This window comes from Vidua chalybeata, chromosome 5 (assembly GCF_026979565.1).
Source record: "Vidua chalybeata isolate OUT-0048 chromosome 5, bVidCha1 merged haplotype, whole genome shotgun sequence".
Lineage (NCBI taxonomy): Eukaryota > Metazoa > Chordata > Aves > Passeriformes > Viduidae > Vidua > Vidua chalybeata.
In genome coordinates, this window is record NC_071534.1 from 71615529 (window position 1) to 71639136 (window position 23608).

Genomic DNA, 23608 nt, shown 5'->3' on the forward strand with positions numbered 1-23608 from the left:
CATCCCGGGGGTCCCTTCCCGGATTTCCCCATCCTTCGGGAGCGCCGCTTCCTGCGGGCTCTCCCACGCGGCTTTGCCGCTTCCCGGGCTCCCTCCCGGCGCTCCGGGATGCCTCTCCCGGGGCTGTCCCGCCGCTCCGCTGACCCCTGGCTTCCCCCCGCAGGGCCCCGGGCGGGCGCTGAGCGCGGCCCCGGCGCGGTGCGGAGCCCGGTGCGGGAGCGGAGCGGGCGCGGGCCGCCCGCCGCGGCGCACGGAGCATGCCTCTGAGCCCCGCGGGCAGCAAGCATGAGAGCCCCGAGTCGCCGCCGCCGGAGCCGCCGCCGGAGCGCCAGCCCCGCTCCGCCGTCAGCAGCGGGGAGCCGAGCCCCGGCCTGCGGGAGGAGCCGCGCCTGGAGCCGGCCCGGGGCCCCGGAGGGCCCCGCTCGCCCAAGCTGGCGGCCCCGGCGCGCATGGAGGAGCCCGCGCCCGGCGCCATCGTGGTGCGCATCGGCATCCCCGACCTGCAGCAGACGGTGAGTGCGGAGGGAGGCACCGGGGACACCGGGAGGGAGAGAGAGGGAGGGAGGGAGCCCCGAGCGCCGGGACCGCCGCCGAGCCGGGATGCGCAGCGGGAGCCGCGCCGGGAGCGCCACCGCGAGCCAGGCGCGCCGGGATGCGCAGCCCAGAGCGGCCCCGATCCGCACCCAAATCGGCCCCGGTCCGCACCCAGAGCAGCCCTCACCCTCGCTCACATCGGGCCCGATCCGCGCCCGGATCCGCGCCCCGAACCTCGCTCAGACCGGCCCCGATCCGCACCCCGAACCTCGCTCAGACCGGCCCCGATCCGCACCCCGAACCTCGCTCAGACCGGCCCCGATCCGCACCCCGAACCTCGCTCAGACCGGCCCCGATCCGCACCCTGATCCGCACCCGCTTCGGCGCCGCACCGGCGCTGGCCGCGACCCGCATCCCGCCCGCTCCCGGCCCCGCTCCCGGCCCCGCTGCCGCCCCGGCAGCACCGGCAGCACCGGCAAACTTCTCCCCGCCACGGGCCCGGCTGCTCGGGTCCCATTGCCCGGGTCCTCACTGCCCCGCTCCTCGGTGCTCCGGTTCTCCGCTGTCCCCGTCCCGCTGTCCCCGTCCCGTGTCCCCATCCCGTGTCCCCCTGCCGCTGTCCCCCCGCTCCCGCAGTGCCCGGTGGCAGCGCTGCCATCCCGGGTGCCGCGGTGCGGCCGCAGAGCGGAGCCGCTCCCCGCTCCGGGGTCCGCACCCACCGGCAGCGGGCTGGGACCGGGATTGTGATCAACTCCGGGACCGGGACCGGGATTGGGACCGGCTCCAGAACCGGGATTGGGACTGGAAACGGGATTAGAACCGGGACCAAGCTGGGAATGGGACTGGGAACGGGATTAGAACCGGGACCAAGCTGGGAATGGGCAGTGGGGGCGGCTCCAGCGCTGGCCTGGAACTGGGAGCGGCGCCGGGATTGGGACCGGGATTGGGATCGGCTCCAGGACTGGGACCGGGATTGGGATCGGCTCCAGGACCGGCACCAGGACTGGGACCAGGGCCGGGCTATGGGGCCATGTGGGTCTGATGGTCACTCGTGTCCAGGGTGCTGGGTGCTCTGCTGGACAGTGGTGGTGTGGTGGACACTGGAATGGTGTGGGAGATGGACACTGGAATGGTGTGGGAGTGATGGACACTGGAATGGTGTGGGAGATGGACACTGGAATGGTGTGGGAGTGATGGACACTGGAATGGTGTGGGAGTGATGGACACTGGAATGGGGGGATGGACACTGGAATGGTGTGGGAGATGGACACTGGAATGGTGTGGGGGTGATGGACACTGGAATGGTGTGGGAGTGATGGACACTGGAATGGTGTGGGAGTGATGGACACTGGAATGGTGTGGGAGTGATGGACACTGGAATGGGGGGATGGACACTGGAATGGTGTGGGAGATGGACACTGGAATGGTGTGGGAGTGATGGACACTGGAATGGTGTGGGAGATGGACACTGGAATGGTGTGGGAGTGATGGACACTGGAATGGGGGGATGGACACTGGAATGGTGTGGGAGTGATGGACACTGGAATGGTGTGGGAGTGATGGACACTGGAATGGGGGGATGGACACTGGAATGGTGTGGGAGTGATGGACACTGGAATGGGGGGATGGACACTGGAATGGTGTGGGAGATGGACACTGGAATGGGGGGATGGACACTGGAATGGTGTGGGAGATGGACACTGGAATGGTGTGGGAGTGATGGACACTGGAATGGTGTGGGAGTGATGGACACTGGAATGGTGTGGGAGTGATGGACACTGGAATGGGGGGATGGACACTGGAATGGTGTGGGAGTGATGGACACTGGAATGGGGGGATGGACACTGGAATGGTGTGGGAGATGGACACTGGAATGGTGTGGGGGTGATGGACACTGGAATGGTGTGGGAGTGATGGACACTGGAATGGGGGTGATGGACACTGGAATGGTGTGGGAGATGGACACTGGAATGGGGGTGATGGACACTGGAATGGTGTGGGAGATGGACACTGGAATGGTGTGGGAGATGGACACTGGAATGGGGGGTCATGTGCCACTGCCAGTGGTGAGATGTGCTGGAGTGACCAGGAGTGACCCCAGGGGTGTCCCCAGGACCCCGGAGTGACCCAGGAGTGACCCCGGGGCTGACCCCAGGGGTGACCCCAGGAGTGACCCCAGGAGTGACCCAGGAGTGACCCCGGGGTGACCCAGGAGGGCACAGCCCTGGTGAGGGCTCAGCCGGGCACAGGGATCTGGGAACCCAGAATTCCCTGGGATTGGGGGATTTGTAGGGAATGAGAAGCTGGAAAAGCTGGAGGGCTGCGGTGATGGGGTAATTAACAGCCCTCATTAGGGGAGTGGGCAGCTGGAGGTGACAGAGAGGTGACAAGGGTGACAGACTTGGGGCGAGCAGAGGGCACCGAGGGTGGTCAGAGCCTCTTTGAGAGGAAAAATTCACCTTTGGGGCCTGGCGTGGGGTCCCCACGGGGACAGCGGGGTGGTGGCAGGGGACACTGGGCTGGCAAAGGCTGGTGGCACTGGGGACACCGAGCCTGTGGTGGCACTGGGGACACCGAGCCTGTGGTGGCACTGGGGACACTGAGCCTGTGGTGGCACTGGGGACACCGAGCCTGTGGTCAGTGGCACTGGGTCTGTGGTCAGTGGCACTGAGGACACAGGGCTGGCAGTGGCTGGTGGCACTGGGGACACTGAGCCTGTGGTCAGTGGCACTGGGGACACTGAGCCTGTGGTGGCACTGGGGACACCAAGCCGTGTCTGGTGGCACTGGGGACACAGGGTTGGCAGAGGGCATTGGGGACACCGAGCTTGTGGCTGGTGGCACTGGGGACACTGAGCCTGTGGTCAGTGGCACTGGGGACACAGAGCTGGCAGAGGTTGGTGGCACTGGGGACACCGAGCTTGTGGTGGCACTGGGGACACCAAGTCTGTAGCTGGTGGCACTGGGGACACAGAACCTGTGGTGGCATTGGGGACACTGAGCTGTGGCTGGTGGCACTGGGGACACTGAGCCTGTGGCTGGTGGCACTGGGGACTGCGTCTGGTGGCACTGGGGACACAGGGCCTGTGGTGGCACTGGGGACACCAATCCTGTGTCAGTGACACTGGGGATTCATAGGCTGTGTCTGGTGGCACTGGAGACACAGGGCCTGTGGTGGCACTGGAGACACTGAAGCTGTGTGTGGTGGCACTGGGGACACAAGGCTGGCAGAGGCCGGTGGCACTGGGGGCACCGAGCTTGTGGTGAGTGGCACTGGGGACACAGGGCTGGCAGAGGGCATTGGGGACACCGAGCTGTGTCTGGTGACACTGGGGACACTGAGCTGGCAGTGGCTGGTGGCACTGGGGACACTGAGCCTGTGGTCAGTGGCACTGGGGACTGTGTGTGGTGGCACTGGGGACACTGAGCCTGTGGTGGCACTGGGGACACTGAGCCTGTGGTGGCACTGGGGACACTGAGCCTGTGGTGGCACTGGGGACACCGAGCCTGTGGTGGCACTGGGGACACCGAGCTTGTGGCTGGTGGCACTAGGCTGGCAGAGGCCGGTGGCACTGGGGACATCAAGTCTATGGCTGGTGGCACTGGGGACACAGGGTAATCCATGGAATGTCCCACTGATCCCAGTGCAGCATTCCAGGGAATCCATGGAATGTCCCACTGATCCCATCACAGCATTCCAGGGAATCCATGGAATGTCCCACTGATCCCAGTGCAGCATTCCAGGGAATCCATGGAATGTCCCACTGATCCCATTGCAGAATTCCAGGGAATCCATGGGGTGTCCCACTGATCCCAGTGCAGCATTCCAGGGAATCCATGGAGTGTCCCACTGATCCCATCACAGCATTCCAGGGAATCCATGGAATGTCCCACAGATCCCAGTGCAGCATTCCAGGGAATCCAGCCGTGATCCAGGATCCGGGCTCAGCCTGGAGCTCCCGGTGTTTCCCATCCCAGAGCTTTTCCATAGGGCAGGGAGCTGACTTCCCTGGATACCCTGAGCTCCGGAGATTTCCAGTTTGGGAATTTGAGAACCTGGGTCACTCCCTGAGCTGGGAATGTGATCCTGGCAAAAGGAGGATGCGGAAATCCCCGAGGATCCTTTGGATCCTGCTGGAGCTTCCCCGTCCCATCCCGGAGCCGCGGATCCTTCGGGAAGAGCCGTTCCCGCCTCCGGCTGCTCCGTGGGAAGGGTGGTGGAGACCCGGGATAAAATTATCCCAACCTCCCACGGGGTCCGGGAGCTCGGAGCCGGATTTTAAGGAGACAGGAACACGCCCGAGCTGGGGTTGGTTCCTCTGGAATAATTTATGGATCCTGCGCCGTTAAATCCCGTGGGAAAACCCATTCCCGAAATTTGGCGGGAGTGCTTTGGGAGCAGCCTCCCGGTTTGGTAGGGAAAAAGTGGCAAATCCAGGAAAAATCCCGGGAATGTGCCGAGTTCTCCTCTCTGTTGGCAGTGCTGGAATCCTGGAGGTGCCGGAGCAAAGCTTGGGATCGTCCCATGGGAATGGGCTCTGTGGGAGCCGGCTGTGATTCCAAAGGTTTTCCCTTCGTTTTTCCTCTGGAAGCGGGGGAAAACTCATTCCGAGGAATCACAGGCTCGGCACGTCCCGGAAAAACCGGGATGTGGAGAGGTGGGAGGCTCCTGCAGCTGCCAACATTCCCAGGGCTGGAATTTATGGGAACAGCTGGGAAAGATCAGGGATGTGCAGCCAGGGAGGAATTTTCCGGAATTTTCCCAAAGTTTTCCTTCCCCGTTTTGTGCTGGCAACTCTTCCTCTTCCCTTTTAAACCATGGAAAAGCCGGAATTCAAATAAAATCCCAACTGGATTTATCCAGGAGCAGCTCCCGGCATTGGATGGCCCAGGAGTGTCCAGCTGGAATTCCAGAGGTTTTTCCTGAGGTTTTCAGGATGTGTTGGGAACTCCCACTCCTGATCCCTCAATCCTTGGAATGCCGGAGTGGGAATTCCCACATTTTGTCCCTTCCGTGGCGGTTTTTAACCGGGAGCATCCCAGTTTTCCTCCGGCTTTGCCAAGGAGATTCCTCGGTGTTCCAAGGCTGGGCAGGAATGGGAATTCTGGTTGGGAATTCCTTTGGGATGAGGAAGAGGAGGCTCCTGCCCATCCCATGTGGCCGATTCACGGGAAGGGAAGGGAGAACATGGAAAAGTGAGGGATGAGAGTGGAGATCCCACGGGAATGTGGATTCCAAGGGATGGGAGAAGGTGGAAATGGCAGGAATGAGGGTGGAGATCCCACAGGAACATGGATTCCAAGGAATGGGAACTTTTCCCACTGGAAAAGCGAGGGATGAGAGTGGCAATCCCAGTGTGGGAATGTGGATTCCAAGGGAAGGGAAAACCTGGAAAAATGAGGGATGAGAGTGGGAATGTGGATTCCAAGGGAAGGGAGAACATGGAAAAGTGAGGGATGAGGAATTGCTCCTCTTCCCACCAATTCCCTGCCTCCATCCCAAAGCTTTTCCATTCCCTGTTTTCCCAGTACTTAGATCCCGAAATTCCTCTCTCCATTCCCCGCTGTCTCAGCCGTGGGAACACCAAAAAAAAAAAAAGGGAAAATCGGGAGAATTCGGTTCCTGCAAAGGGAAAATCGGAATGTCGGGAATGGCCCCAAACCTTCCATCCTTCCCTGCTTTTGCGCTGCGGCAAAAACCCTTGGATGTCGAGAATTCCAATGGAATTTTCCCCCTTTCTAGGGTGGAATCAAAGCGCTTCCAAGCAGGCCGGGAGCTGCTTTTTGCCTGGAGCTTCCCATTGTTTTCCCATGGAAATGCGGCGCCTTTCAGCTCCGCCGGATCGCGCTCCGTGAATGGAGCAGCTGCTCCGCTTTTTTTTCCCTCTTCCCCATTTCCATTTTTCCCGTCCCCGTTCCTGCAGGTGCTGCCTGCGGATTTTTCCAGGCTTTTTTTGTGGCATGTTTTCTTTTTATTTTTTTTGGGAGCTGTTTTCCCGTGGCGGCCGTTGGAGCATCCGGAGGGAGCGGAGTGAGAGCGTCCCAAAAACCGGTGGGAATCAAACGAGTGATTCCCAAAAATGCCCTGGAAGGATTCAGGTGCTTCAACCATAAATCCCGGGATCCCTGAGCTTGGAATTCCAAGAATTCCAAGATCAAATCCAAGCTGGGCCTGCTCCCAGGACCCTGAGAGCCACATTCAGGAATTCCTTGGATTCCTCCATGGATGGCCATCCCAGATTTCCAGCCCCATCCCAGATTTTCCAGGCCCATCCCAGATTTCCAGCCCCATCCCAGCTTTTCCAGCCCCATCCCGGCTTTTCCAGCTCCTGATCCAGAGCAAACTTTGGAAAGCTGCAGTTCCACCACATTTAAGTGGCTTTTCCCACCCCAAATCCAAATAATTCCATGGAAATAGATCCCATTTATCCCAAACAATTCCCCCCAGCACATTCCAGCAACAGAACCTCCCAAAACATTCCGGCACAACCGCAAATCCCGGGAATCGCCCCGGGGGCAAAGTCGCCCTCCATGAGCTCAATCAAACCAAGTGGATTGATCGGAGTCCGAGCAATTCCCGATTTGATCCGGGAGAAATCCGCCGGCAGCAAAATCCGCCCGCAAACAGCCGGGGCTGCTGCGCGTTCCCCATCCACGGCTTTTTCCAAGGAAAATCCGACTCGGATCAACCCATGACCGGCACATTTGTGATTTAATACATTTAAAAGATTTTACGACCAAAATTCCCTTTTTTTTTTGTCCCTCCCAAGGGGATTTGCTGGAACTGGATGCATCCATTGAAGCAATTTTCATGGAAAACGTCAATCCCATCTTTTCATTTTCCACCCTTTTTTTTTTTTTTCGGGAAGAGCACATTCCGTGCTTAATTAAAGAGGAATTTTGAGTCGTTTGAGGCGAGGGAAAATTGGCGTGAAAAGGAAATTAGTTGAGGGCTTGGAAATATTCCTAAAAAAAAAAAAAAAAAAAAAAATCGGGAATAACAGCTCTGAATTCCATCTGGTGGATTCCTTGGGAATGTGGGAGCAACCAAAGAGCACCCACCAGGAAAAGAAAAAAAAAAGGGATTTTTTTTCCCCAAGAATTCCTTAAATCGAGGGTTTCTTGTGGCCATCAAAATCTTGGAGTCGGGGGTTCTCAAATTCTGGGAATTGCCTGGAACGACGGGAATGGGGAAGGAAAAGGAGCTCTTGGAAGTGTTCACTGCTTCCCTTGGGAAGGGAAGGGAATTCCTGCCCTGATTCCCACTGAGGATCCGCAAGTTCTGGGAATGCCTTGGAGGGGCTGGAAAATCCCACAGATCCTGCTGGGAATCCCAAGAATTCCAGGACTCCCTCATTCCCTTGGGATGCAGATGGGATTCCCAGAGGACAGTGGGAATTATAACATTTAAGGAATGCCACGGGATCGGGTCTGGAAACCCCATGGATACAAATGCTGGAATTCCGTGTCTGTGGCCAGTTTGTCCCGGCAGGAAATCATGGAAAAGGGGCTGGAATTCATGAGGGAATTAAGGAATGCCCGGGATCCAGAGCGGGAAAGAAGCAACAGGAGAAAGTTTTGCACATTCCATGGGGAAATTCCAGATCCTTGGGATAAGGAGGGGCTGGAGCATGGCCAGGGAAGAGAATGGAGCTGGGAAAGGGCTGGAAAACTCTGGAGGGATTTGGGAAAGGTCTGGAGTGGTTTGGGATTTGGGCTGGAAAGCTCTGGAGGGATTTGGGATTTGGGCTGGAAAGCTCCGGAGGGGTTTGGGATTTGGGATTTGGGCTGGAAAGCTCTGGAGGGTTTGGGATTTGGGCTGGAAAGCTCCGGAGGATTTGGGATTTGGGATTTGGGCTGGAAAGCTCCGGAGGGGTTTGGGATTTGGGATTTGGGCTGGAAAGCTCTGGAGGGATTTGGGATTTGGGATTTGGGCTGGAAAGCTCTGGAGGGTTTGGGATTTGGGATTTGGGCTGGAAAGCTCCGGAGGGTTTGGGATTTGGGATTTGGGCTGGAAAGCTCTGGAGGGTTTGGGATTTGGGCTGGGAAACTCCAGAGGGATTTGGGATTTGGGCTGGGGAACTCCAGAGGGATTTGGGATTTGGGCTGGAAAACTCCGGAGGGGTTTGGGATTTGGGATTTGGGCTGGAAAGCTCTGGAGGGTTTGGGATTTGGGATTTGGGCTGGAAAGCTCCGGAGGGGTTTGGGATTTGGGATTTGGGCTGGAAAGCTCCGGAGGGATCTGGGATTTGGGATTTGGGCTGGAAAGCTCTGGAGGGTTTGGGATTTGGGATTTGGGCTGGAAAGCTCCGGAGGGTTTGGGATTTGGGATTTGGGCTGGAAAGCTCCGGAGGGTTTGGGATTTGGGATTTGGGATTTGGGCTCAGCCTGGCGCAGAGGCGGCTCCGGGGCTCCTTTGGGACGGGCTCTGGCTCATCCTGGGATTCTCAGGGAAGCTTCTGGAAGCCCTGGCCCGGCCCCGGGGCTCCTCATTCCCGAGGGATTTCCCTTCCCAGATTTCCATCGGAGCCGGGCCGGGCCGTGCCGGGCGCTGGCGGATCCGGGATTTCCCGGCTTTGGCTTTTCCTCTTCCCAAGGGAAATTCCTTCTGTGGCCGGTGCAATCTCAGCTCCGGCCGCCGCTCCGGGAGCCGCCGCTCGACGTTGGGCTGGGAAGCGGCGGAGGTTGGATGGGGGAGAGGGGCCGGGATTTGGGGATTTGGGGATTTGGGAATGAGGAGAGCCCGCGGCTCCGTGGGAAGGACTCGGCTGGAAGTGAGAGGGATGGGGGAAAACTCGGGATGAGGAAGGCGGGAAGGATTGAATGGATGGATTTTCCTCAGGCTGGGTTGTCCCAGCGGGAATTTCTCCCGTTTTTCGGAGCTTTGGCGGGTCCGGGTGGATCCTCGGGATCCATTCTGGGAGCTGAAGGTTTGGGATCAGCCCGGGGTGGAATTGACGGATCCTGGGAACGGAAACGCTTGGAAAACTTCCTGGGCTGTGCCCGTGGGATCTCCTGGATCCCGGGGATTCTCGGGATGGGCTGGGGGGTCCTTCCCACCCAAACCAGGCCAGGATTGGGGAATTGTGGGATCCTTATCCCTGGAGGTGTCCAAGGAATTCCCGGAATTCCACTCAGGGCTGGGATCGGGCCCAGCTGGGACTCTGTGACCTTGGAATTCTTTCCCAACCCCACTGATCTCAGAATTCCGGGATTCTCCAGGAGCACCACAGCTGCTGGAATCTCTGGAGTTTCTCCCACTTTTTTATGGGATTAATTCTGGGATTGCTGCTCCGAGGGGAGCTGAGCTGGAGCTGGATTCGCCTCATTCCTCTCCCCTTTTCCTTGGATTTTCCTCCACTTTTCCCTCCTTTTCCTCCCCCACCCCCTGCTATTCCCGGGAAATCCATTTGGATTTTGCTGCCTCATGGAAGCCATTCCCAGGCCAAATGTTCCCTCCTCTGCCGAGCTGGAATTTGTGGGAATTTTGACAAAACCCGAGGAATTTTTGCTGAGTCTCCTCTGATTTCCTGGGAATATTTTATGGAATAATTCTCTTTGGGATCTGCTCCCGGATTTCACATCCTGCTTATTTCAAATTCCACCTTTTTTTTTTTAGTGGATTCTCCCTAATTTTTGATTTCTTTGCTTAATCCCAGATCCCATCCCACATTTTTTATTATCCCTTTTCCAGCTTCTTCCACAGTGATATCCATGAGAATTTAAATTAATTAATTAATTAATTCAAACCGCCCCATCCATTCCCACGCTCCAGGAATTTTGCTTTCCCATGGCAAAATTCCTTCAGCCGGGCTGTTAAAACTCATTTTTCCGGATGATCCTGGTTGGAATCCAACATTCCCGAGCCGCTTTTGTCCCGGATCTTCAATTATCCCGACATTCACGGGTCATTGATTAATTAATTAATTATGGTTGATTAATTAGCCAATCAAATCCTCCCTCCTGCTCCCATCGGGGATCGATGGAAATTCCGACTTTTTTTTTTAATCCCGGTTTTTTTATGGGATGAGGGAAGCCTGGAGCGAGGAGCAGGAGAAGGAACAAACTCGTCCTTGGGAATGATGGATTTCGGTTTTCCCCTGGAAAACGATTTCTGGGAGGTTTTATCGGGAATTTGGGAAAATTTGGGTGGGAAAAATCCATAAAGAGCCTCAGATTCCAATGGGGATCCGGGATGATCCAAGCTCACCCAGCCCCGCCAGGAACTGGATAAAAATTCCCTAAAAAATTCAAAAATGAGGAATTACCCAAGCCCACTTCTATTAATTAGCAATAAAGAAATATTAACTGATTAATAATTTATTTATTAATCCATTATTAATTACTATTTCCTGCCCAATTCCTCCTTTTCCCTCCCTTCCCATTAAATCCCCCTTGGAATTTCATAGCATTCAAATCCCGATTTGATTTTGCATTAAACAAAATCCTAGCATTTATTATTCGGCTTTCCCACGGTTAATTCCCGTTTTTCCAGCAAAAAGTTGGAATTTTTATCCACACCGTTTTCAATCCACGTTTTCCCAGATTTTTTTTTTGCACGGATCCATCAAATCCTTATTTTTTTTCTTGGCTGGTTCGGAGTTTTCCCAACAATTTTTTTTTTGGTGCTGTCGCATCCTAAATAATCAGATCCTTGTTTTTTGTGGGAAGCAGGAGAGAAAATTCCATAGGAACGTGCGGGATTCCAATTCAAGCTCGGAATTAACAGAAGGAAAATCCCGATTTTAGCCGGATAAAACACGGATAGGAGGGAAAATTCCCTCTTTATTCCCCTTTATCTCCCAGCTCAGAATTCCGGGTTTTTTTCTGGGAATCTGAGCGTGGAGATGGAGGCTGGAATTTCCTGGGAGCGGCCCCTGGAAACGTCGGACCAATCCCGATGGGATTGATCCGGAGGGGAGTGGTTGGATACATTTGTCGACATTCCCGGGATTTCTTTGGATTCAAAGCTCCGGAGCGGCCGCTTCCAGAGGATCCATGGAAAACAGGGATGCCCCATCCATGGGATTTTGTCCCCTTGGAGCATCCGAGGGGACGCAGAGGGAGGACAAGGAAAAGGCGGAGCCACCAGTGGGAAAAGTTGGGAATTTTCGCTCCGGGATGGAGCAACCGGTGAGTGCTGGAGTTTCCGAGGAATTCCTGTGGGAATTCCTGCCGGGAATTCCCACCTGGATTGGAGGGATGGAGAGGATGAGGAGGGAGGAATGATGGCATTCCAAGTGGTGATTCCACAGGGAAAAGGAATTTTTGGGAAGGAGCCACCATCAATGCCTGAAGAGCAATTAATGGATCCAGGATTTTCCATGGAAAACCGGAAAATCCAGGAAAGGATTCCAGGGAAGTTTAACCGTTGAGTTTTCCTGGGAATGTGGCAGCCAAACGGGTTTGGAATCTTGAATAGGATTGGATATAAAGGATGGGAATTCTGAGAAATTCCAGGATTTATTTGGATTGAATTAAAAGTTCCGGAGTGGCCACTTCCAGAGGCTCCCACTGGAGCTGAATTCCAAGAATTTCTGGAAGGGCTGGAGTGGCTCCAGAGGGAAGGGATGGAGCTTGGAATGGGAAAAATTCCTGAGGCTGAGTTGGGGTTTTTTTGGGAAAGCGCTGAGGAAAAGAGGGAGAACATTCCAAAGTGAAGGTGTTCGAAATTTGGGAAGGAATTTTGGGAAGCAGGAGAGGGTGGGAGCAAAGATCCAGCAGATCCTGGAATTCCTGCGGGATTGGGAAAAATCCTGGAAAAGTGAGGCAAGGGCTGGTGCTGCTTCCCAAGGGAAAATTCCAGCCTCAATCCGTTGGATCAGGAGCTGCCAGGGATGGACTGGGAAGGCTTTTCCAGGGAATTGTGGGGTGTCCTTGGAATTCCTGACAGTTTTCCTTGTGGACAACCTTTATCCCAGAAAACTGATGGAGCAAATCCCATGGGAAGCCCTGGGTGGGATAGGGGGAGCGGATTCCCTGGAAACATTCCAACATTCTTTGGGAATATCGGGCTGACCGGGGCTGTCAGTGCTGCGGAAAGTTGGGAATTCTGGGATTTTTGGATGGAGTTTTGAACCATGAGTCACCGGAGGGGGTTTTGGGATTGGGTTTTGTGGGATGACACAACATCCAACGCCCTTCCCGATGGATCGGCCCCGATTCAACGGAAAGTCCCAAATCCTTTGTTTTTCTGGCTCCAGGAACTCCAGGTGCTTCCTGGATCCTCCCTCCCACCCTTATCCCATTTTTTTTTTTTTGCTGGAAGCGGCTTCTCCCAGCATGGAATTAAACTCCGGGAATGGCAGGGCCGGAATTTCCCTCAGGAGATGATCTAAGCCCCAAAATTCCTGCTTTTTTTTTTTTTTTTTTTCCCAGCTGGCTCCGCCAACTGGTCCCAGTTTGACTTTGGAGGGTGGAAAAAAAATCCTGTGGATTCCTCCTCTCCTCCAGGATTGCTTTTCCCTGGATATCTGAAAATCCTTCCCAGGATTGTGGTCGGGAATGATGGGAATGATGGGAATGGTGACATCCAGCCTGGCCCAAGGTGGGATTTGGGATCTCCAGGTGGGAATTCCCATGGATATTCCCAGTCCTGTGCCTCTGATCCCTTCTCCCTCCAACCCACGGAAACCCAGGAGAATCCCGTGGGATTTTCCACCCTGTGAGAATGGGAATGCTGCTGGAATGGCTCGGAATGAGTAATCGGGAAGGAAAAACCAGGATCCTGGGAGAAATCCAAGGGAATCCTTGGAGGAAAGCCGGGAATGTTCCCTGGGCCTGGACTGGGGCTGGAACTTTGTCCCGGTTTTAGGAGGATCCACGTCAGGATCCATTCCTGAATCCCTGTATGGATCTGTGCCCAGATCCATTCCCAGATCCATTGGGATCCATTCCCAGATCCACGTTGGGATCCATTCTCGGATCCACATTGGGATCCATGCCTGGATCCGTGTTGGGATCCACGCCCAGATCCATTCCTGAATCTGTGTCCAGATCCATGCCCAGATCCATGTTTGGATCCATGTCCAGAACTGTCCTTGGATCCATTCCCGAATCCATGTCGAGATCCGTGTTGGGATCCATGTTGGGATCCAAATCCCAAATCCAATCCCAAGTCAGGATTCATGTTGGGTTCCTTTCCTGAATCCATTTTGGGATCCATTTTGGGATCCATTCCCAAATCTGTGTCGGGATCCATGTTGGGATCCATTCCTGAATCCATGTTGGGATCCATTCCCAAATCCATGTCTGGCTCTGTGCCCGGCGCGTGGCAATTCCTCAGGGACAGACACGGATCCATTGTCAATTTTTTTCTTCATTTTTAAATTTAAAATATCAGGAAAACTTGGGAATTCCCCACTTCCCATAGATTTCCCTCTCCCAAAATCCCACAAACCCCAACTCCCCCCTTTCCCTCCTTTATTCCTGCATTCCCTGCAGAACCTGGTGAATTCCCACTTTCTCCCTCTGTTTCCCTTTGGAATCCACAGTGGGAACGCCCATTTTTTTTTCATTTTTAAAAAATCAAAATATCAGGAAAACTTGGGAATTCCTGATTTTCCATCGGTCTGAACCCCACAAACCCCAACTGCCCCCTTTTCCTCCCTCTTTTCCCCATTCCCTGGAGAACCTAGTGGATTCCCATTCTCTCCCGCTGTTTCCCTTTGGAATTCACAGTGGGAACACCCATTTTTTGGGGTGTTTTTCAATAACGTAGCCATAAAACCTTGGGAATTCCTCATTTCCGATCCCTCTGCCCCTTCCAAACCCCAACTCTCCCTTTTCCCGCCCTCATTCCCCTCATTCCCTGAAGAACAATGCATTCCCATTTTCTCCCTCTGTTTCCCTTCTTATCCACAGTTGGAACACCCAATTTTTTATTGTTTTTTTTTTAATAACGTAGCCATAAAACCTTGGGAATTCCTCATTTACCGATCCCTCTGCCCCTTCCAAACCCCAACTCTCCCTTTCCCACCCTCATTCCCTGAAGAACAACATGGCAAACTCCCACTTTCTCCCTCTGTTTCCCTTCTTATCCACAGTTGGAACACCCCATTTTTCATTGTTTTTTTTTTTAATAACGTAGCCATAAAACTTTGGGAATTCCTCATTTCTGATCCCTCTGCCCCTTCCAAACCCCAACTCTCCCCTTTCCCTTCCCCATTCCCCATTCCCTTGTGAACCCAGTGAATTTCCATTGTCTCCCTTTGGAATCCACAGTGGGAACACCCAATTTTTTATTGTTTTTTAATAACGTAGCCATAAAAACTTGGGAATTCCTCATTTACCGATCCCTCTGCCCCTTCCAAACCCCAACTCTCCCTTTCCCACCCTCATTCCCTGAAGAACAGCACAATGAGTTCCCATTCTCTCCCTCTGTTTCCCTTCTTATCCACAGTGGGAACACCCAATTTTTTTATTGTTTTTTTTTCAATAACGTAGCCATAAAACTTTGGGAATTCCTCATTTCCCGATCCCTCTGCCCCTTCCAAACCCCAACTCTCCCTTTCCCACCCTCATTCCCTGAAGAACAACATGGCAAATTCCCACTTTCTCCCTCTGTTTCCCTTTGGAATCCACAGTGGGAACACCCAATTTTTTATTGTTTTTTAATAACGTAGCCATAAAACCTTGGGAATTCCTCATTTTCCGATCCCTCTGCCCCTTCCAAACCCCAACTCTCCCTTTTCCCACCCTCATTCCCTGAAGAACAGCACAACAAATTCCCATTCTCTCCCTCTGTTTCCCTGTGGGATTTGCAGTGGGAACACCCAATTTTTTGGGGTGTTTTTCAATAACGTAGCCATAAAACCTTGGGAATTCCTCATTTCCGATCCCTCTGCCCCTTCCAAACCCCAACTGTCCCTTTTCCCACCCTCATTCCCTGAAGAACAACACAATGAGTTCCCATTCTCTCCCTCTGTTTCCCTTCTTATCCACAGTGGGAACACCCCATTTTTTGGGGTGTTTTTTAATAACGTAGCCATAAAAACCTTGGGAATTCCTCATTTCCGATCCCTCTGCCCCTTCCAAACCCCAACTCTCCCCTTTCCCTCCCCCATTCCCCATTCCCTTGTGAACCCAGTGAATTTCCATTGTCTCCCTTTGGAATCCACAGTGGGAACACCCAATTTTTTATTGTTTTTTAATAACGTAGCCATAAAACCTTGGGAATTCCTCATTTTCCGATCCCTCTGCCCCTTCCAAACCCCAACTCTCCCGTTCCCCACGCTGACCCTGCGCGCATCCCGCCGTCCCGCCCGCTGACGCGGCGTTCCGTGCGCGTCCCCAGAAGTGTCTGCGGCTGAACCCCGACGTTCCCGTGTGGGCGTCCAAGCAGCGCATCCTGTGCACGCTCAACCACAGCCTCAAGGACGTGCTCAACTACGGCCTCTTCCAGCCCGCCTTCAACGGCCGCGCCGGCAAGTTCCTGGACGAGGAGCGGCTGCTGCGGGAATACCCGCTGGGCCCCGGCGCGCCCCTGCCCTACCTGGAGGTCAGCCGGCGCCACGGCCGCCTCAGCTCGCTCAGTTCATTTCAGTTCATTTAATTTAATTTAATTTCAGTTCATTTCATTTCAGTTAATTTCATTTCATTTCATTTCAGTTCATTTCATTTCATTTCATTTCAGTTAATTTAATTTCAGTTAATTTCATTTCATTTCATTTCATTTCATTTCATTTCATTTCATTTCAGTTAATTTCAGTTCATTTTAGTTCATTTCATTTCATTTCATTTCAGTTAATTTAATTTCAGTTAATTTCAGTTAATTTCAGTTCATTTCATTTCAGTTAATTTCATTTCATTTCAGTTAATTACATTTCATTTCATTTCATTTCATTGAAGATTTCATTTCATTTCATTTCATTTCATTTCATTTCATTTCAGTTAATTTCAGTTAATTTCATTTCAGTTAATTTCAGTTAATTTCATTTCATTTCATTTCATTTCAGTTAATTTCATTTCATTTCAGTTAATTTCATTTAATTTCAGTTAATTTAATTTCAGTTAAATTCAGTTAATTTCAGTTAATTTCAGTTAATTTAATTTCAGTTAATTTCAGTTAATTTCAGTTAATTTCATTTCAGTTAATTTCAGTTAATTTCAGTTAATTTCATTTCAGTTAATTTCAGTTAATTTCAGTTAATTTCAGTTAATTTCATTTCAGTTAATTTCAGTTAATTTCAGTTAATTTCAGTTAATTTCATTTCATTTCAGTTCAGTTCAGTTCATTTCATTTCAGTTAATTTCATTTCATTTCATTTCATTTCAGTTAATTTCAATTAATTTAATTTCAGTTAATTTCGGTTAATTTAATTTCATTTCATTTCATTTCATTTCATTTCATTTGGTTTTGTTTTGATTTGTTTTATTTTGTTTCATTTTGTTGTACTTAATTTAATTTTATTTTATTTTATTTTACTTTATTGTATTTTATTGCATTTAAGTTAATTTTATTTTATGTTATTTATTTTATTTTATTGCATTGCATTGCATTTTATTTTATTTTATTGCATTTTATTTTATTTTATTTTATTTTATTGTACTTTATTTCACTTTATTTTATTTTACTTTATTTTACTTTGTTACTTTATTTTACTTCAATTTAAGTCAATTGTATTTAATTTAATTTAATTTAATTTAATTGTATTGTATTTTATGTATTTATTTTATTTTATTTTAAAATTTTATTTTATAGATAATCTCATATCTTTGCATATCTCTTATCTCTTCTCTCATCTCAATTTATTTCTGTATTATATTTTTATGTCTCTTATCTCTTATCATCATATAATTAATTTATTAATAATATAAATATTAATTATTTATTAATAATTAACTAATAATTATTAATATATTATTTATCTATAGTATTATTTTATCTTTTCTCTCACCTCTCTTATCTCAATTTATCGCTTATCTCCATTTCTCTCTTATCTTTCTCATTATCCATTAACTCCTATTGATCTCTTATCTCTCATCTCTTATCTCTGTTCATCTTATCTCTTATTTTTATATGAACACCACCTTTATATCTTATCTCTTATCTCCATTTAATATGATATCTTATATTTGCATGTCCCTTATCTCTTATCTTTATATCACATTATCTTTTACCTCTTATCTCTTATCAAATTCAAGAATTTACAACTGAAATCTTATCTCTGTTTATCTCTTATCGATGTTTTTCTCTCTTATCTCTTCTGCCTTCTCCTTATCTCAAACTCATTTATTTCTTTTCTCTTGTATCTCCTCTCATTGTTTAATACCTTATCTTTCACTCTTATCTTTGCATGTCCCTTATCTCTGGCCTTTATCTCATATTAATTTATCTTTTATTCATTCTCTCTTATCTCAATTTCTCTCTTTTCCCTTATCTCATATTAATTTATCTGTTATTTCTTATATCTCCTCTCTTATCTCTGTTTATCCTTGTATGTATCTTTATCTTTATCTTTATCTTTATCTTTATCTTTATCTTTATCTTTATCTTTATTATCTCTATAATATTCGTCTTCATCTCCATCTATCTTTATCTTTGATAATCATTTATCTCTTATCTCTTATCTTTCTATGGCTCCATTCCCTCTTGTCTTTATCTCATATTCGTTCATCTCTTATCTCTCGTCTCTTATCTTTTTCTCCCTTAACCCTCTTATTTCATTTACCTGATATCTCTTATCTTTGTGCGTTTCTTCTCTCTTATCTCTCTCTTTTTCTTTTCCTTTTATCTCATATCCATTTACCTCTTATCTCTTTATCCTTATCTCCGTTGATCTGTTACCTCTTATCTTTGGAGATCTCTTATCTCTTCTATTTCATCTTTATCATTATCTTTATCTTTATCTTATATTTATCTTATATTCATTTAGCTCTTATCTATTATATCTTTATCGTTTAACCCTTATATTCTTTTATCTGATACCTCTTATCTTTGTAGGTATCTTATCTCTCCTCTTTTATCTTTATCTTTATCTTTATCTTTATCTTTATCTTTATCTTTATCTTATATTTATCATATATTCATTTAGCTCTTATCTCTCATATCTTTATCGTTTAACCCTTATATTCTTTTATCTGATACCTCTTATCTTTGTAGGTATCTTATCTCTCCTCTTTTATCTTTATCTTTATCTTTATCTTTATCTTTATCTTTATCTTTATCTTATATTTATCATATATTCATTTAGCTCTTATCTCTCATATCTTTATCGTTTAACCCTTATATTCTTTTATCTGATACCTCTTATCTTTGCAGGTATCTTATCTCTCCTCTTTTATCTTTATCTTTATCTTTATCTTTATCTTTATCTTTATCTTTGTCTTTGTCTTTGTCTTTATCTTTGTCTTTGTCTTTATCATCTTTATCTTTATATTTTTATCTTTATAATTTTATTTTTATCTTTATCATCTTTATCTTATATTCATTTAGCTCTTATCTCTCATGTATCTTTTAACCCTTATATTCGTTTATCTGATATCTCTTATCTTTGTATGGCTCTTATCTCTTCTCTCTTGACTTTATCTTTATTTCTGTTTATCTTTATCATCTTTTTCCTTTCCTTTTCCCCTTCTCCTTTTCCTTTCCCTTCCCCCTTTTCCTTTCCCTTTCCCTTTTTCATTTTCCTTTCCCTTCCCCTTTTCCTTTTCCTTTCCCTTTTCCCTTTTCCCTTTTCCTTTCCCCTTTCCCCTTTCCCCTTTCCCTTTTCCTTTTCCTTTTCCTTTCCCTTTTCCTTTCCCTTTCCCTTTCCCTTTCCCTTTCCCTTTTTCCCTTTTCCCTTTTCCCTTTTTCCCTTTTCCCTTTTCCCTTTTCCCTTTCCCTTTTCCCTTTTCCCTTTTCCCTTTTCCCTTTTCCCTTTCCCCTTTTCCCTTTCCCTTTCCCCTTTTCCCTTTTCCTTTTCCTTTTTCATTTTCCTTTCCCTTTCCCTTTTCCCTTCCCCCTTTTCCTCTTCCTTTCCCTTTCCCTTTCCCTTTTCCTTTCCCCTTTCCCCTTTCCCCTTTCCCCTTTTCCTTTTCCTTTTCCTTTTCCTTTCCCTTTCCCTTTCCCTTTCCCTTTTTCCTTTCCCCTTTCCCCTTTCTCCTTTTCCTTTTCCTTTTCCTTTTCCTTTTCCTTTTCCTTTTCCTTTTCCTTTTCCTTCTCCTTCTCCTTCTCCTTCTCCTTCTCCTTCTCCTTCTCCTTCTCCTTCTCCTTCTCCTTCTCCTTCTCCTTCTCCTTCTCCTTCTCCTTCTCCTTCTCCTTCTCCTTTCTTCCTTTCCCCTTCCCCTTTTCCCTTTTCCCCTTTCCCTTTTCCCCTTTCCCCTTTCCCTTTTCACTTTTCCCTTTCCCTTTTCCCTTTCCCTTTCCCTTTTCCCTTTTCCCTTTTCCCTTTTCCCTTTTCCCTTTTCCCTTTCCCCTTTTCCCTTTCCTTTTCCCTTTCCTCATATTCATTTATCTCTTATCTCTTTATCTCTTATCTCCACCCACCTCCCCTCTCTTATCTAATTTATCTCCCGTATCTCCATTTATCTCTGACGAAATATTCTCTTATCTCCCATTCCCTTATCTCCCATTCCCTCATCTCTCGTCCCCGATTATCTCCCCTTATCTCCTATCAATCTCTTATCACTCTCTTATCTCTTATCACTCTCTTATCTCTTATCACTCTCTTATCTCGGCAGTTCCGCTACAAGCGCCGCGTCTATTCCCAGCCGCTGCTGGACGACAAGCAGTTCGCCAAGCTGCACACCAAGGTGAGCCCCAATCCCGCGGGAATTCCCACGGAATTCCCACGGGAAAGCCCTGGAGAACCCCCCGGGAAACCCGGCCGGCCCCGGAATTCCCGGATATCCCAAGGAATCCCGGCTTTCAATCAAACACCGCCAAAACCAGGTCGGGAGCGGAGCTGAGCCCGGAATTCCCGCGGAATTCCCGTGGAATTCACCTGGAAAACCCTGGGGAAACCCATCCGGCCCCGGAATTCCAGGATATCCCAAGGAATGTGGGATTTTGGGAAGGACCTTTCCCCTGTTTTTTTTTCCTTTCTTTTTTTCCTTTTCCCCCCTTTCTCCCCGCCTTTTTTTCCCCCTTTTCCCCCCTTTTCCCCCCTTTTTCCCCCCTCTTTCCCCTGTTTTCCCCCCCTTTTTCCCCCCTTTTTCCCCCTTTTTCCCCTTTTATTCCCCTTTTCCACCCATTTTCCCCCCTTTTTTCCCCGTTTTCCCCGTTTTTCCCCATTTTCCCCCCTTTTTCCCCTTTTTTCCCCTTTTATTCCCCCTTTTCCCCCTTTTTCACCCTTTTCCCCCCTTTTCCCTCCTTTTCCCCCTTTTCCTCCTTTTCCCCCTTTTCCTCCTTTTCCTCCTTTTCCCCCCTTTTTCCCCTTTTTTCCTCCTTTCCCCCCCCTTTTTTTCCCCCCTTTTTTCCCCCCCTTTTCCCCTTTTTTCCCTTTTTTTCTCCCCTTTTTCTCCTTTTTCCCCCTTCCCCCCCTTTTCCCCCTTTTTTTCCCTTTTCCCCCCTTTTCCCTTTTTTCCCTTCCCCCCCTTTTTCCTTTTCCCTTCTCCCTTTCTCCCTTCCCTCAGGCTGCTCCTTTTCCAGAACCTGTGGGATTTTGGGAAAGAGCCTTTCCTTGGCCTTTTCCATTCCCGTGGATATTTGGGAATGCCGGATAGGAGCCAAAGGGACAATTCCAGCCAATCCATCCTCATCCCGTGCCCGTTGGAGCACCGCCGGCGCAGCGGGCACGGATCGACCTTTCCCGGGAAAAGCTGGGATTGGAGCAGCTCCCGGGAAAAAAGGCTGGGATTGGAGCTGGATCCAGAGGGAGCGGGAGCAGGGATGGGATCCTGGCTGGCACGGGGACACCGGGACACCCGGAGAGCCTCGGGAACGGTACCGGATCCGGGGGAACGTCGGGATAACGGGCAGGGATCATTCCCTGAGTCGGGAATGGGGCTGGAATTCAGCATGGAGATTCCGTGGGAACGTCGGGATAACAGGCAGGGATCATTCCCGGAATGGGGTCATCCAGGGAACAGCTGGAATTCAGCACGGAGATTCCATGAGATTTGGCAGCTGGGGAATTCCGGTTTCTGTTCCTATGGAATTCCGGTTTCAATTTCTGGGAATTTCTCCTTCAAATCCTGGGAATTCCTCCTTCAGTTCCCGGGGAATTCCTGCTTTGGTTTTGGGGGAATTTCTGCTTCAGTTTCTGGGGATTTTTCCTTTGGTTTCTGAGAATTCCTGCTTTGGTTTTTGGGGAATTCCTGCTTCAGTTCCTGGGGAATTCCTGCTTTGGTTTTGGGGAATTCCTGCTTCAGTTCCTGGGAATTCCTGCTCTTCCATGTGTTTATTGTTGAGATTTTCCTTGGAAAAGTAGAGGCGCTGCCTCTGTGTCCCAGGGTGGGGCTCTCCTGGGATTTGTGACTCTGTCGGGTTCCTCGGGCAAGGAAATGTTGGATTTTCTGGGATTCAAACAAGGGGTTGACAGGATTCCTTGGGAAAGGGAGATTGGGGTGGGATCTTGGGAATTGGGAATTCCTGGCTGGGCTGGAATTGCCAGAGCAGCTGGGGCTGCCCCTGCATCCCTGGAATGTCCCAGGAAAGGCTGGAGCAGCCTGGGATGGTGGGATTGGAATGGGATGGGATTTGAGGTCCCTTCCCACCCAAACCATTCCGGGATTCTGGGATCAAGGGGGCTCAGAATCCATCCCGAGGGATTTTTATGGAAGTTGGGGATGGAAAAGGGAAGGGAGACCCTTCCTGGAGTCCCGAGCTTCCCAGTGAAGCCCCCGGATCCCAAAATTCCTTCCTGGAGCGGAGTCGGGGTGGGGCTGGACCCAATCCCAGTCTGGGAGAGCTGGGAATGGAGGGAATTCCCTGGGAAAGGGAGATTGGGGTGGGATTTTGGGAATTGGGAATTCCTGGCTGGGCTGGAATTGCCAGAGCAGCTGGGGCTGCCCCTGGATCCCTGGAATGTCCCAGGAAAGGCTGGAGCAGCCTGGGATGGTGGGATTGGAATGGGATGGGATTTCCCACCCAAACCATTCCGGGATTCTGGGATCAAGGAGGCTCAGAATCCATCCCGAGGGATTTTTATGGAAGTTGGGGATGGAAAAGGGAAGGGAGATCCTTCCTGGAGTCCCCGCGCTTGGAATGGAACGGGATTGGGCTGGATTTGAGGTCCCTTCCCACCCAAACCATTCCAGGATTCCCGGTGCCGTGGCTCTGGAGATTCCTGCTGGGAGGAATTGTGCAATTCCAGAGGCTCCGCGTTGTCCCGGCGCGGCAGCAAATCCATAATTCCCTGTTTCTGAGGGATCAATGAATCCATTTGCTGCTGCCTGGCAGCGGGAGGCGGATCCATGGATTTGCTCCGGCCTCTCCCGGCTCCAAGGGCACGGCCGGCCTGAATTCCAGCTCTTGGGATTTTCCAGGACTTTTCCCAGATTTTGCGTGGTCAGATTGGAATAAGCTCCCAAAAATATCCTCCAATGAAAAGTCTGGGAATGTGGGAGCTGGGATTTTCCCACTGGAGCCATTCCTACCTCTGCAATTCCTGGAATCTGGGAATTTAATAATGGCTTCCTCCAGCCAGAAAAAAAAAAAAAAAAAAAAGGGGAAAATCCCAACAATTTGGGAATTTGAGGCAAATCATTGAGAATTCCAGCCTGAGGGAACAAAATTCCAGTCCCAAAATTTGGGATAGAGGGGAGGCACTGGCAGCCTGAATTCCCATGGGATGATCCAGCAGTTCCAAGGAATCCTCAGCTGTCTCATCCCTGGAATTGTTGGAATAACCTGGGATAGTGGGAGGAGTCCGTGCCCTCGGAATGGGATGGGATTTCAGCTCCCATCCCACCCAAACCATTCCAGAATTCCCAAATTCCCTTCCAAACCTTTTCCTCATCCCGCTTGGCATTTCCAAGGTTTTTTTTTCCCCCAATTTTCCAACTGGAAACCATCCAAATACAAATGGAAACGCGGCATTTTTGGGATTCATGCCTCCTAAAAAGGATCATTTTCCCGTATTTCCCATATTTCCCGTATTATTCCCATATTTCCCATATAATTAAGGCGGGAAATGCTGGAATTGGAATTT

At 49.8% G+C, this 23608-nt stretch overlaps 1 protein-coding gene across 1 annotated transcript in view; it reads left to right on the plus strand.

Annotated features, from left to right (window-relative positions):
• The first annotated feature begins 372 nt into the window (after window positions 1–372).
• The window catches only part of SHANK3 (SH3 and multiple ankyrin repeat domains 3), a 135195-nt gene continuing 111959 nt past the window's right edge, over window positions 373–23608 (plus strand). Inside the window, 3 exon segments of the mRNA XM_053943564.1 lie at window positions 373–512; window positions 15829–16032; window positions 20196–20267. Of these exon segments, the coding sequence (XP_053799539.1) occupies window positions 450–512; window positions 15829–16032; window positions 20196–20267 (339 nt within the window). The 5' untranslated portion in view covers window positions 373–449.